Source organism: Hyla sarda, chromosome 1 (assembly GCF_029499605.1).
Source record: "Hyla sarda isolate aHylSar1 chromosome 1, aHylSar1.hap1, whole genome shotgun sequence".
NCBI classification, from domain to species: domain Eukaryota; kingdom Metazoa; phylum Chordata; class Amphibia; order Anura; family Hylidae; genus Hyla; species Hyla sarda.
In genome coordinates, this window is record NC_079189.1 from 267388877 (window position 1) to 267403651 (window position 14775).

Here is a 14775-nt window from a genome sequence, read left to right on the forward strand (position 1 = left end):
ATGCGTTTTTCCGAAAGACGCCAGGAGCTCCGTCAGGATATGGACTTTGTTCGCACCAGGTGATTTCTCTCCCCGACTCCTCTCTTCTCAAGTCCACTGCAATCTGTTCCTGTGCCTTCTGCCGTGGAGGCTATGCAAGTAGACCGGTCTCGCCTGACCCTACAAGAGAGGACTCGCCGCCACAATGAGAATCTATGCCTGTACTGTGCTAGTACCGAACACTTCCTGAAGGATTGTCCTATCCGTCCTCCGCGTCAGGAAAGACACACTCCGATTCCGCACAAAGGTGAGACAGCTCTAGGTGTGAACTCTGCTTCTCCACATCTTACTGTGCCTATGCGGATTTCTTCTTCTGCTAACTCCTCCTTCTCAGCTGTGGCCTTCTTGGATTCAGGCTCTGCAGGAAATTTTATTTTGGCCTCTTTCGTTAATAGGTTCAACATTCCAGTGACCAGTCTCGTCAGACCACTCTACATCTCTTCAGTTAATGGAGAAAAATTGGACTGCACTGTGCGTTACCGCACAGAACCCCTGTTAATGTGCATTGGACTTCATCACGAAAAAATTGAATTTCTGGTCCTACCCAACTGCACTTCTGGAATTCTCCTCGGCTTGCCTTGGCTCCAACGTCATTCTCCTACCCTTGACTGGACCACTGGGGAGATCAAGAGCTGGGGTTCTTCTTGTCTCAAAAAATGCCTCACGTCTGCTCCCGGCTCTGTCAGTCAAACTCTTGTGACTCCTCCTATACCAGGTCTTCCCAAGGCCTACCAGGACTATGCCGATGTTTTTTGCAAAAAACAGGCAGAGACTTTGCCACCTCATAGGCCTTATGACTGCCCTATTGACCTCCTTCCTGGTACTACTCCACCCCGGGGCAGGATCTATCCTCTATCCACTCCTGAGACTCAAGCCATGTCGGATTACATCCAGGAAAATCTAAAGAGGGGATTAATTCACAAGTCCTTATCCCCTGCCGGAGCGGGGTTCTTCTTTGTTTCTAAAAAAGACGGTACCTTACGGCCGTGTATTGACTATCGCGGTTTAAATAAAATCACTATCAAAAACCGCTATCCCCTGCCTCTTATCTCGGAACTCTTTGACCGCCTTCGTGGTGCTAACATCTTCACTAAATTGGACTTAAGAGGCACATATAATCTCATTCTCATCAGAGAAGGGGATGAGTGGAAAATCTCATTTAATACCAGAGACGGACATTTTGAATATCTCGTTATGCCCTTTGGGCTCTGCAACGCCCCTGCTGTCTTCCAGGACTTCGTTAATTAAATATTTCGAGATTTGTTATATACCTGTGTTGTGGTTTACCTGTTTATCCTGATTTTTTCCTCTAGTCTTGAAGAACACCATCGCCATGTCCGCCTAGTGCTTCAGAGACTTCAGAGAAAATCAACTATATGCCAAGATGGAGAAATGTCTCTTTGAATGCCAATCTCTTCCCTTCCTAGGTTACCTAGTCTCTGGCCAGGGACTTCAAATGGACCCAGACAAACTGTCAGCCGTTTTAGATTGGCCACGCCCTTCTGGACTCCGGGCTATCCAACGCTTCTTAGGATTTGCCAATTACTACCGACAGTTTATTCCTCATTTTTCCACCATTGTGGCTCCAATTGTGGCCCTAACCAAGAAGAATGCCAACCCTAAGTCCTGGCCTCCCCAAGCAGATGAGGCCTTCAATCGCCTTAAAACTGCCTTCGCTTCTGCACCAGTACTCTCCAGACCTGATCCATCAAGACCCTTCTTGCTGGAAGTGGACGCCTCCTCAGTCGGAGCCGGAGCCGTACTCCTCCAAAAAAACTCTACCGGACATAATATTACTTGTGGTTTCTTTTCTAAAACCTTCTCTCCGGCGGAGAAAAATTACTCTATTGGTGATCGTGAACTTCTGGCCATTAAACTAGCTCTCGAAGAATGGAGGCATCTACTGGAAGGTTCCAAACATCCCATTGTCATCTACACGGATCACAAGAATCTCTCGTATCTCCAGTCTGCCCAACGTCTGAACCCACGCCAGGCTAGGTGGTCATTGTTTTTTGCCCGCTTTAACTTCGAGATTCATTTTCGTCCTGCTGACAAAAAACATCAGGGCTGACGCCCTTTCACGATAATCTGATTCTACCGAATCTGAAGCCCCTCTGCAACACATTGTACCTCCTGAGCGCCTGATCTCCTCTACTCCAGCTTCTATCCGACAAACTCCTCCTGGGAAGACATTCGTCCCTCCACGCCAGCGCCTCAAGATCCTCAAGTGGGGTCACTCCTCGCACCTCGCTGGCCATGCTGGCGTCAAGAAGTCCATCCAACTCATTTCTCGTTTATATTGATGGCCTACCCTGGAGGCTGATGTCGCTGAATACATTCAGGCCTGTACAGTTTGTGCCCGGGACAAGACTCCTCGCCAGAAGCCTGCTGGACTCCTTCATCCTTTACCTGTTCCTGAGCTACCATGGTCTCAAATTGCCATGGATTTTATTACAGATTTGCCTTTATCCCATGGCAACACAGTCATCTGGGTGGTCGTTGATCGTTTCTCCAAGATGGCACATTTTATTCCGCTCCCAGGTCTTCCTTCAGCGCCACAGTTGGCGAAACAATTTTTTGTGCACATTTTCACGGGCATCCCACGCATATCGTCTCGGATAGAGGCGTTCAATTTGTATCGAAATTTTGGAGAGCTCTCTGTAAACAATTAAAAATCAAATTAAATTTCTCGTCCTCCTATCATCCCCAATCCAATGGACAAGTAGAGAGAGTTAACCAGATCCTTGGTGACTATTTGCGACATTTTGTTTCCTCCCGCCAAGACGATTGGGTCGATCTTCTACCCTGGGCTGAATTCTCGTACAATTTCAAGAACTCTGAATCCTCCGCCAAATCCCCGTTCTTTGTGGTGTACGGCCGTCACCCTCTGCCCCCCCCTCCCCATTTCTTCTGGATTGCCTGCTGTTGATGAAGTTACCCGGGACTTCTCCATCATCTGGAAGGAAACTCAAAAGTCCCTACTACTGGCCTCATACCGTATGAAGAAGCATGCTGACAAAAAGAGAAGAACTCCTCCTGTCTTCGCTCCTGGGGACAAAGTGTGGCTCTCTGCCAAGTATATCCGCTTCCGTGTCCCCAGCTATAGGCTGGGACCACGTTATCTTGGACCCTTCAAAATCAAGAGTCAAATTAATCCTGTCTCCTACAAACTTCTTCTTCCCCCTTCTCTCCGTATTCCTAACTCCTTTCATGTTTCTCTTCTCAAACCTCTTGTCCTTAACCGCTTCTCTCCCAAGGTTGTCGCTCCAGCTCCTGTCTCTGGCTCCTCCGATGTCTTCGCTGTTAAAGAGATTCTCACGTCCAAGACAGTCAGAGGTAAAAAAAATATTTCTCATAGATTGGGAGAATTGTGGACCTGAAGAGAGGTCTTGGGAACCCGAGGATAACATCCTCGACAAGGAGCTCATTCACAAGTTTTCGGGTTCCAAAAGGAGGGGGAGACCCAAGGGGGGTACTGTTACGCCGAGTGCTCTAGGTCCCTGCTCCTCCCCGGATTGCTCGCAGTGTTCACCTTGTCGCAGTGCCCCGGTCAGACCCGCTGACCGGGAGCGCTGCATTATTGTCTCTGGCGGGGACGTGCCCGCTCGCGGCTCGTTTCCCAGTCTTCTTACCCGACCTGTCCTCCGTCTGTACAGTCCCGGCGCGCACGGCCCCGCTCCCTAGGGAGCGCGCGCACTGGCTCTTTGCGATTTAAAGGGCCAGTGCGCCTCTGATTGGCGTCTGGTCCAATTAGTACTTACACCTGTGTCCTAGCCTATATTACCTCAATTCCCCTTCCCAGCATTGCCGGACTTGTTGCCCTTGTGCCAGTGAAAGCGTTCCTGTGTATGTCCCAAGCCAGTGTTCCAGACCCTCTGCCGTTGCCCCTGACTACGATCCTTGCTGCCTGCCCTGACCTTCTGCTACGTCCGACCTTGCTCTTGCCTAATCCCTTGTACCGTGCCTATCTCAGCCGTCAGTTGGGGTTGAGTCGCTATCGGGTGGAACGACCTGGGGGTTACCTGCCACAGCAAGTCCATCCCGCTTTGCGGCGGGCTCTGGTGAAAACCAGTAACCCCTTAGACTCCTTTCCCCTGGTACGGCCCACGTCATCACCCCACTGACACAGAGGATCCACCACCAGTATCCTCACAGTACCCGGATCCTGACATACACCTCTCAAGGAACGTAACAAGGGGTCCAGTGAGCCTTAACACCCCACAGGTGTTTGACGACTTTTTGTTAAAATTGGATATGTAAATGAATTTTTTTTTTTCACAAAAATTCTGCTTTTCCCACAAATTTAAAATTTTTACAAGGGGTAATAGTAGAAAATGCCCCCCAAAATTTGTAACCCCATCTCTTGTGAGTATTTCAATACCCCATGTGTGGACGTCAAGTGCACTGCGGGTGCACTACAATGCTCAGAAAAGAAGAGTCACATTTGGCTTTTGGAAAGCAAATTTTGCTGAAATGGTTTTTGGGGGGCATGTCCCATTTAGGAAGCCACAATGGTGGCAGGACAGCAAAAACCCTCACATGGCATACTATTTTGGAAATTCCACCCCTCAAGGAATGTAAAAAGGGGTACAGTGAGCCTTAACACCCCACAGGTGTTTGACGACTTTTCGTTAAAGTTGGATGTGTAAATGAATTTTTTTTTAAAATAAAATGCTGCTTTTCCCCTGATTTTAAATTTTTACAAGGGGTAATAGGAGTAAATGACCCCCAAAATTTGTAACCCCATTTCTTTTGAGTATGGAAATACCCTATGTGTGGACGTCAAGTGCTCTGCTGGTGCAGTACAATGCTCAGAAGAGAAGGAGCACCATTGACCTTTCGGAGAGTGAATTTGTTTGGAATGGGAGTCAGGGGCCATGTGTGTTTACAAAGCCCCCCCCGTAGTACCAGAACTGTGGACCCCCCTCACATGTGACCCCATTTTGGAAACTACACCCCTCACAGAATTTAATAAGGGGTGCAGTGAGTATTTACACCCCACTGGCATTTGACAGATCTTTGGAATAGTGGTCTGTGCAAATGAAAAATTAAATTTTTCATTTTCACGGACGACTGTTCCAAAAATCTGTCAGACACCTGTGGGGCGTAAATGCTCACTGTACCCCTTATTACATTACGTGAGAGGTGTAGTTTCCAAAATGGGGTCACATGTGGGGGTGGCCTATTGTTCTGGCACTATGGGGGCTTTGTAAACACACATGGCCTTCAATTTCAGACACATTCTCTATCCAAAATCCCAATGGCGCTCTCTCTCTTCTGAGCATAGTACTTCGCCCATAGAGCACTTTACATCCACATATGGGGTATTTTCTTACTCAGAAGAAATGGGGTTACAAATTTTGGGGGTCTTTTTGACTATTTTCCCTTGTGAAAATGAAAAATTTAGGGTAACATCATTTTTGTGAAAACATTTTTTTTTCATTTTCACATCCAACTTTAATGAAAATTCTTCAAACACCTGTGGGGTGTTCAGGCTCACTATACCCCTTGTTACATTCTGTGAGGGGTGTAGTTTCCAAAATGGGGTCACATGTGGGTATTACATTTTTTTGTGTTTATGTCAGAACCGCTGTAAAATCAGCCACCCCTGTGCAAATCACAAATTTAGGCCTCAAATGTACATGGTGCGCTCTCACTCCTGAGCCTTGTTGTGCGCCCAGAGCATTTTACGCCCACATATGAGGTATTTCCATACTCAGGAGAAATTGCGTTACAAATTTTGGTGGTCTTTTTTGCTGTTACCGCTTGTGAAAATATAAAGTATGGCGCAACATCAGCATGTTAGTGTAAAAATTTTAATTTTTTTACACTAACAAGCTGGTGTAGACCCCAGCTTTTCCTTTTCATAAGGGGTAAAAGGAGAAAACGCCCCCCCCCCCAAAATTTGTAGTGCAATTTTCTCCCGAGTACGGAAATACCCCATATGTGGCCCTAAACTGTTTCCTTGAAATACGACAGGGCTCTGAAAAGAGAGAGCGCCATGCGCATTTGAGGACTAAATTAGGTATTGCATAGGGGTAGACATAGGGGTATTCTACACCAGTGGTTCCCAAACAGGGTGCCTCCAGCTGTTGCTAAACTCCCAGCATGCCTGGAAAGTCAGTGGCTGTCCGGAAATGCTGGGAGTTGTTGTTATGCGACAGCTGGAGGCTCCAATTTGGCAACACTGCCATACAATACGTTTTTCATTTTTATGGGGGGGGGGAGGGGGCAGTGTTTTACCCTTTATTTTGTGGTAGTGTGGTGTTTTTAGGGTACATTCGCACTGGTGGGTTATGATGAGTATCCCGCTAGGAGTTTGCGCTGCGCCGAAAAATTTGGGAGTTGTAGTTTTGCAACATCTGGAGGGCTACACTCCACCCATTTGGCCCAGGCGTTTTTAATTAGCAGGAAACTGCATATGGGTTTCCTCCTACCATTCTTCCAGCCCTCTGGCAGTGAGCACATGGTAGGTTTCATAGTGGTGTGGTTCTCTGTGGCAGCCATTGTTTCTGTGATGCTTTGTCTGTGGGGTGGAGTGGCCCAAAGCCAGGGGCTTGGTCGGGCAGTAGTGGGGCTGCCTGGCCACTGGGTTGCTCCCCCCATTGGGCATGGGGTCTCTGAGGCAGTGGTCGCCGCCGGGGGCTATGCCAGTGTCAGGTTAGGGACCCACTCTAACGAGGTGGCCTTGACGTGGCGAGTGGGCTTGTACTTTTTAATCAAAATGTATACCAACAACCTGTTAGTATTTGAAATTATGCTGAGAAGTAGATCAAATTACATATGGTGGATGTGCGGCTGTGTTTCTCTCTTTTTGTGTTGCACTGGTCGGGGTATAGAGACCACTGTATAGTGGTCTCAGACTGTAGCCCTCCAGATTTTGCTAGGCAACTCACTGGCTTCCATACGATCCAGGGAGCCGCATAGCCGTCCTCTTCTGCCGCTTCCTGCCACTAAGTGGACTTCGGCCCCGGTCCTCCTCGGAAAGTTAACCCTCCCGCCCCCGATCTGCTATTGGTCGTCGCTTTTGACGACCAATAGCAGGGATAGGAGGGGTGGCACCCCTGCCACCTCACTCCTATCCCTTCAGGGGGATCGTGGGTGTCTTAGACAACCGCGATCCCCCTTATATTCCGGGTCACCGGGTCACCATAGACCCGTATGACCCGAAATAGGCACAAATCCTAAGTGTGAATTCACTTGCGATTTGCGCCAATCGCCGACATGGGGGGGTCTGATGACCCCCCTGGGCATTTGCGACGGGTGCCTGCTGATCGACAACTCCATGACGTACACGTACGTCCTTAGTCCTTAAGTACCAGGGAGCTAGGACATACGCGTACGTCCATGGTCCTTAACAGGTTAAAGTCCCATGCAAATCAATGGGAAATGTATGTTCCCACATCATTTCTGTACGGCTGGAAATATTTCAATAATACCTGGTACACAAATTACCTATATGTCAAATAAAAAGATACGATAGTTAAATTAACCCTTACCTTATATAAAAGATGGGTTTTTGTTTCAAGTCCCTGGAAAGTATATGGGACTTCCAGTACCTTTCTCCACAAGCTCCGCTCTGCATCTCCTGGTGAATGTGTCTATCCGGCTTGTAAGCCACACCCCATGACACAAAGACACCCCACATTGTAAGCCCCACCTCATTTATTATCTACCCTTTTTGTGCATTGGTCACGTCCCCTTGTATTTTCAGCTTGCAATATCTTCATCACAAATCAGTCCCACCTGAGGACAGGATATGAGGATGGGACATAAGTAAGGGATATGAGGACGGGATAGGAGGATGGGAAATGAGGTTGAGATAGGAGGACGGGATATGAGGGTGGGATATGAGGTTGAAATATAAGGACGGAATATGAGGACAGAAAATGAGGACAGGATAGGAGGTCGGGATAGGAGGTCGAGATATGAGGACAGGATATGAGGATGAGATAGGAGGATGGGCTATGAGGTCGGGATAGGAGGTTGAGATATGAGGTCGGGATATGAGGTAGGATATGAGGACAGGATATGAGGTCAAGATAGGAGGATGGGATAGGAGGCCGGGATATGAGGACGGAATATGAGGTCGAGATAGGAGGACGGGAAATGAGGACGGGATAGGGGGACGGGATATGAGGTCGGGATATGAGAACGGGATATGAGGTCGGGATATGAGGACGGGATATGAGGTTGGGATATGACAACAATATATGAGGACGGGATATGAAGTCAAAAGCTTCCTCCTTTTTTGATTTTCCTCCCCAACAAGGATTAGGAAGGAAAAACCAGGCAACGCCGGGTACTAAGCTAGTATGTGATAAAGTACAACTTGAGTTTAACTCCATGGAGAACAAATGCGGTAAATAAGCAATAGGAAATAATCAATTTTATTCATTCTATGCAATGATATCTGACAGTAAGCAAAAATATATATAATTTTTACCGTGACAGTGTACGTGTTAACCAGGGAACACCTCCAACAGAGGGCACAGAATCCTCCATCAAAGGATGGGACTTTACAAAATTCAGCACATCATCAGGGAGACTACGAGAAGAATTATAGTGCATTGAAGGACGAACACAGCTACCTGGGCTGCAGAGAAATTAATAAAGTAAATAATGAAAATAGATTACAATTGAAACTAAATATATATAAAAAATACAAATAAATAGCCTAAATATGTGATAATTAATATCTGACATATCTGAATATATTATTTTAAAGGAGATATCTCATGGAATAAAACGTAAACCCTATACGCAGGAGAGGGGATAAGTTTTACATTATGGGGGGTCCAAGCACTGGGGCCCCTTCGCAATCTCCTGCATGGAGCCCTGGCTTGTGGAGTGGCACAACACGCCCCCCACCCGAAGCGGATATATCTCTATGGGAGAGCCAAAGATAGCCAAATAGGGGATACGTTTATAGGGGATAAGTGTTGTTCCATGAGACTACTCCTTTATTACATAAATGTGTTTAGCATAAAATACAATTGCATAAACACTGGGATTTAATGCAAGGAAATGTACTGGAAAAGTCTGCAGCACGTAATCAGCCAGTTTCAATTTTGTATACAATATGCACCCAATGCAACCCAAAAAGGCATTTTGTGTGCGGTTTCTACACATTTTTTCTTGGAGCTGGGATGAGGATGGAGGAGCTGATTAGGGTATGTCCGACTGCTGGATCCCCCCGCAATATCTAACCTGGCATTCTGGTGTTCTGAACATTTATGATCAGAACGCTGACTGTGCTAAGCTTCGAAGTGGCCATGCTTGTAACGGCCCTTCCATTCATGTCTATGGGAGAGATGGAGATAAAGCGTTTGCGTATCTCCAGATCGCCCATAGATGTATATGGAAGGGGCATGACGGCCACAGCTTCGTGCTGTGGTCGCTAGTAATCTGGCATGGAGCTGAGATCTCTGCATGCCGATTAACAGGGTGCCGGTTAGGGGATAAGATGTCTAGGAGCAGAGTAGCCTTTAAGTATGTATCGGTGCAAATCAAAATGGTAAGAGGCCATCAATTTTTAGCATCCCTATACTTCCAAAATAATTTAGTTATATTTTCTCCTTTTTAGGGAGTGGGACTAGATCTGAGCTGTTTCTCAACAGTACTTATCCCTGGATTTCCTTTCCCTTGCTTCTCTGGCCAGTCCCTGACAATAGTGGTGGTAAAGAGTACTGCTTAGAGTCTTAGACTATACAGTCTAGCACAGACTGTGGTAGATTGCATGTGGTAGGAGAGGGAGAAGAAGCTTATTAATGTATTGGGTTTTACAAGGTGCTATGTGTGCTTTAAGGGAAAAAATAATTTCCGAGTAGGTATGCCACTGAAAAGGTGGTATACAAGGTATGCCACAGAAAAGTGCTCATTATTTGATATGCGGCACCTGTCCCATTATTATTATTAATGGTGAATTATAATATGAGGACTTTTGATGGCTACTTAAAGGGGTACTCCGCACCTAGACATCTTATTCCCATCCAAGGATAGGGGATAAGATGTCTGATCGCAGGTGTCCCCCTGCTGGGAACCCCGCGATCTCTCATGCACCCACTCGAGTCATCAGCTCTGCAGAGCTAGGTTTGCTCTGTGGCTGATGACTCACGATACAGGGACCGGTGGTTTGTGACATCATGGACCCGCCCCCTCATGATGTCACACTCCGCCTCCTTAATGCATCCTTACCACGCCCCCTCCCATAGACTTGCATTAAGGGGGGCAGGTGTGACGTCATGAGGGGGCAGAGCCATGAAGTCACAAACCGCCAGCCCCTGTCATCAGCCATGGAGCAGCCACAAGAGAGATGATGAGTCGGGGTGCTGCAGGAGAGATCGCAGGGGTCCTCAGCAGCGGGACCCCTGCGATCAGACATCTTATCCCCTATCTTTGGATAGAGGATAAGATGTCTAGGGATGAAGTACCCCTTTAAGCTCCCATGGCCACCCAAAGTGCCCATCATTGTCAGACAAGTAGTCTCCTGTATTCTTCTTTGGCAAATAAAATCATGGGGTGCATCAATAGGGGCATAGATGCCCACGACAAGGAAATAATTCTACCGCTGTACAAATCACTAGTCAGACCACACATAGAATACTGTGTACAGTACTGGGCACCAGTGTACAAGAAAGATATAGTGGAGCTGGAGAGGGTTCAAAGATGGGCAACCAGGGTAATACGGGGAATGGGAGGACTACAGTACCCAGAAAGATTATCAGAATTAGGGTTATTTAGTTTAGAAAAAAGAAGGCTTAGGGGAGACCTAATAACTATGTATAAATATATCAGGGGACCGTACAGAGATCTCTCCCATGATCTATTCATACCCAGGACTGTATCTATAACAAGGGGGCATCCTCTACGTTTAGAGGAAAGAAGGTTTCTACACCAGCACAGACGGGGGTTCTTTACTGTAAGAGCAGTGAGACCGTGGAATTCTCTGCCTGAGGAGGTAGTCATGGTGAACTCTGTAAAAGAATATAAAAGAGGTCTGGATGCATTTTTGGAGAATAATAACATCGCTGGTTATGTATACTAGATTTATAGGGACAGAACGTTGATCCAGGGATTTATTCTGACTGCCATATTTGGTCCTTAGTCGGGAAGGAATTTTTACCTAGAGTATGAGGGTTTTTTGCCTTCCTCTGGATCAACTCACTAGGGACTCATTAGGGAGGATATAGGTTGAACTTGATGGACTCTGGTCTTTTTTCAACCTTATGAACTGTGTTACTATGTATCATTTACGTCACAATAGCCTCCTTGTGTTAAACTGTATCTCACTGTACACCAACCAGTTGATACTTAGCCTGCACAATGGTGCACTGATGTGTCAAGGATGCCTGATGCTGTTTGTTTAACCTGTTCACGACCCAGGGCGTACGGGAACGTCCTGACACCCTGGTACTTAAGGACCCAGGACGTACCTGCATGCCCGTGGGAATATAGGTCCCCGCCGGGCGGGGTGACTGCTGATATCGATCAGCAGGCACCCCGCGCATATGTCATCAGACCCCCCCATGTCGGCGATTGTGGCAAATTGCAAGTGAATTCACACTTGCGATTTGCGTGATTCCGGGTCATTCCAGGTCTATGGTGACCCGGAATATGAGGGGGATCGCGGTTGTCCAAGACACCCACAATCCCCCTAAAGGGATAGGACTGAGGTGGCAGGGGTGCCACCCCTCCTATTCCCGGCTATTGGTCATCAAAAGCTACGACCAATAGCAGATCGGGGGCGGCGGGGTTAACTTTCGTTTTCCCCATCCTGCCCACCCACAATAGGCGGGGCAGGACGGGGAAACCGACAGGGACCAGGCGCCGAAGTCCACTTACCGATGGTGGAGGATGCGGGATGCGATCGGCGCGGGCGGCGATGTCGTGTGGCAGAAGGGGACGGCTCCCTGGATCCGATGGACACCGGTGAGTTGCCTAGCAACATCTGGAGGGCTACAGTCTGAGACCACTATACGGTGGTCTCTACACTGTTTCCCTCCAGATGTTGCAAAACTACAACTCCCAGCATGCCGAGACAGCTGTTTGCTGTTTAGGCATGCTAGGATTTGCAGTTTTGCAACAGCTGGAGATCTACAGTTTAGAAACCACTGCAAAGTGATCTCTATACTGTGGCCCTCTAGATCTTTGCAAAACTACAACTCCTTGCATGCCCACACAGCTGTTTGCTGTCTGGGCATGCTGGGATTTGTAGTTTTGCAATATCTGGAGGTCCACAGTTTGGAGATCACTGTGCACTGGTCTCTAACTGTAGCCCTCCAGATGTTGCAAAACTGCAAATCCCAGCATGCCCAAACAGCAAACAGCTGTCTCGGCATGCTGGGAGTTGTAGTTGCATACCTCCATCTGTCGCATAACTACATCTCCCAGCATCAGTACATGCTGGGAGTTGTAGTTTTGCAACAGCTGGAGGCACACTGGTTGGAAAATACTGAGTTAGGTAACAGAACCTAACTGAAGGTTTTCCAACCAGTGTGCCTCCAGCTGTTGCAAAAGTACAACTCACAGCATGCACGATCTGTCAGTGACCCCTCATGTGAACGTACAGTGTACATTCACACAGGCAGGTATACAGTAAGTTTCCTGCTTCAAGTATGAGCTGCTGCAAATTTTTCGCCGCGGCGCAAATTTCTAGCGGGAAGCTCATTGTAAACCTGCGCCAGTGCGAACGTACCCTAATAATCCTACACTACACTAACACATAATAAAGGGTAAAACACTACATATACACCCCGTATACTGCCGCCCCCACCCCCCAATAAAAATGAAAAATTTATTGTACTGCAGTGTTTCCAATACAGAGCCTCCAGCTGTTGCAAAACAACAACTCCCAGCATTTCCGGACAGCAACAGCTGGAGACACCCTGTTTGGGAATCACTGGCATAGAATACCCCTATGTCCACCCCTATGCAATCCCTAATTTAGTCCTCAAATGCACATGGCGCTCTCTTACTTCGGAGCCCTGTCATATTTCAAGGAAACAGTTGAGGGCCACATATGGGGTATTTCCGTACTCGGGAGAAATTGCACTACAAATTTTGCGGGGCTTTTTCTCCTTTTACCCCTTATGAAAAGGAAAAGTTGGGGGCTACACCAGCCTGTTAGTGTAAAAAAAAAAATGTTTACACTAACATGCTGGTGTTGCCCCATACTTTTTATTTTCACAAGTGTTAAAAGGGAAATTTGTAACGCAATTTCTCCTGAGTACAGAAATACCCCATATGTGGGCGTAAAATGCTATGCGGGTGCACCACAAGGCTCAGGAGTGAGAGCGCACTATGTACATTTGAGGACTAAATTGGTTTCTGACATAAACGCAAAAAAAACGCAAAAAAATACCCACATGTGACCCCATTTTGGAAACTATACCCCTCACGGAACGTAACAAGGGGTATAGTGAGCATTAACAGCCCACTGGTGTTTAATGAAAATTCTTCAAAGTTGGATGGAAAAATGAAAAAAAAAAAATTTCATTAAAATGCTGGTGTTACCCAAAATTTTTCATTTTAACAAGGGAAAAATAGGAAAAAAAGCCCCCCAAAATTTGTAACCCCATTTCTTCTGAATAAGAACATACCCCATATGTGGATGCAAAGTGCTCTGCTGGCGCACTACAATGCTCAGAAGAGAAGGGGCGCCATTGGGATTTTAAAGAGAAAATTTGTCCGGAATTGAAGGCCACGTGTTTTTACAAAGACCCCAAAGTGCCCGAACAATGGACCCCCCCACATGTGACACCATTTTGGAAACTACACCCCTCACGTAATGTAATAAGGGGTACAGTGAGCATTTACGTCCCACAGGTGTCTGACAGATTTTTGGAACAGTGGTTCGTGAAAATGAAAAATTAAATTTTTCATTTGCACAGCCCACTGTTCCAAAGATCTGTCAAACACCAGTGGGGTGTAAATACTCAATGCGCCCCTTATTAAATTCTGGTGTAGTTTCCAAAATGGGATCACAGGGGGGGGGGGGGGTTCTGGCACCACAGGGGGCTTTGTAAATGCACATGGGCCCCGACTTCTATACCAACCAAATTCTGTCTCTAAAAGCTCAATGGCACTCCTCCTCTTCTGAGCAGTGTAGTGCGCCAGCAGAGCACTTGATGTCCACACATTGGGTATGTCCATACTAAATGGGGTTACAAATTTTGTGGGTCATTTTTTCCTATTATCCCTTGTAAAAATGTAAAATTTGGGGAAAAAACTGCATTTTAGTAAAAATATATTTTTTCTTCATTTACACATCCGACTTTAACAAAAAGTCATCAAACACCTGTGAAGTGTTAATGCTCACTGTACGCCTTGTTGCGTTCCTTGAGGGGTGTAGTTTCCAAAATAGTATGCCATGTGTTTTTTTTTCTGTTCTGGCAAAATAAGGGCTTCCTAAATGTGACATGCCCTCCAAAAACCATTTCAGCAAAATTTGCTTTTCAAAAGCCAAATGTGACTCCTCTTCTTCTGAGCATTGTAGTGCGCCAGCAGAGCACTTGACGTCCACACATGGGGTATTTCAATACTCAGAAGAGATGGGGTTACAAATTTTGGGGGGCATTTTGTCCTATTATCCCTTGTAAAAATTTAAATTTGAGGGAAAACCAGCATTTTAGTGGGAAAAAAATTTTACACATCCAACTTTAACGAAAAGTTGTCAAACACCAGTGGGGTGTTAAGTCTAACTGGACCCCTTGTTACGTGCCTTGAGGGGTGTAG

The 14775-nt window shown here is 46.7% G+C and overlaps 1 protein-coding gene across 8 annotated transcripts in view; it reads right to left on the reverse strand.

Moving 5' to 3' along the window:
• Positions 1–14775, reverse strand: part of SEMA6B (semaphorin 6B) — a 974413-nt gene that overhangs the window by 237255 nt on the left and 722383 nt on the right. For all 8 annotated transcript variants that reach the window (XM_056572065.1, XM_056572058.1, XM_056572042.1 and 5 more), the window contains one exon: positions 8486–8635. In XM_056572065.1, coding sequence (XP_056428040.1) covers positions 8486–8635 — 150 coding nt within the window. The remainder of the gene's footprint in view (positions 1–8485; positions 8636–14775) is intronic.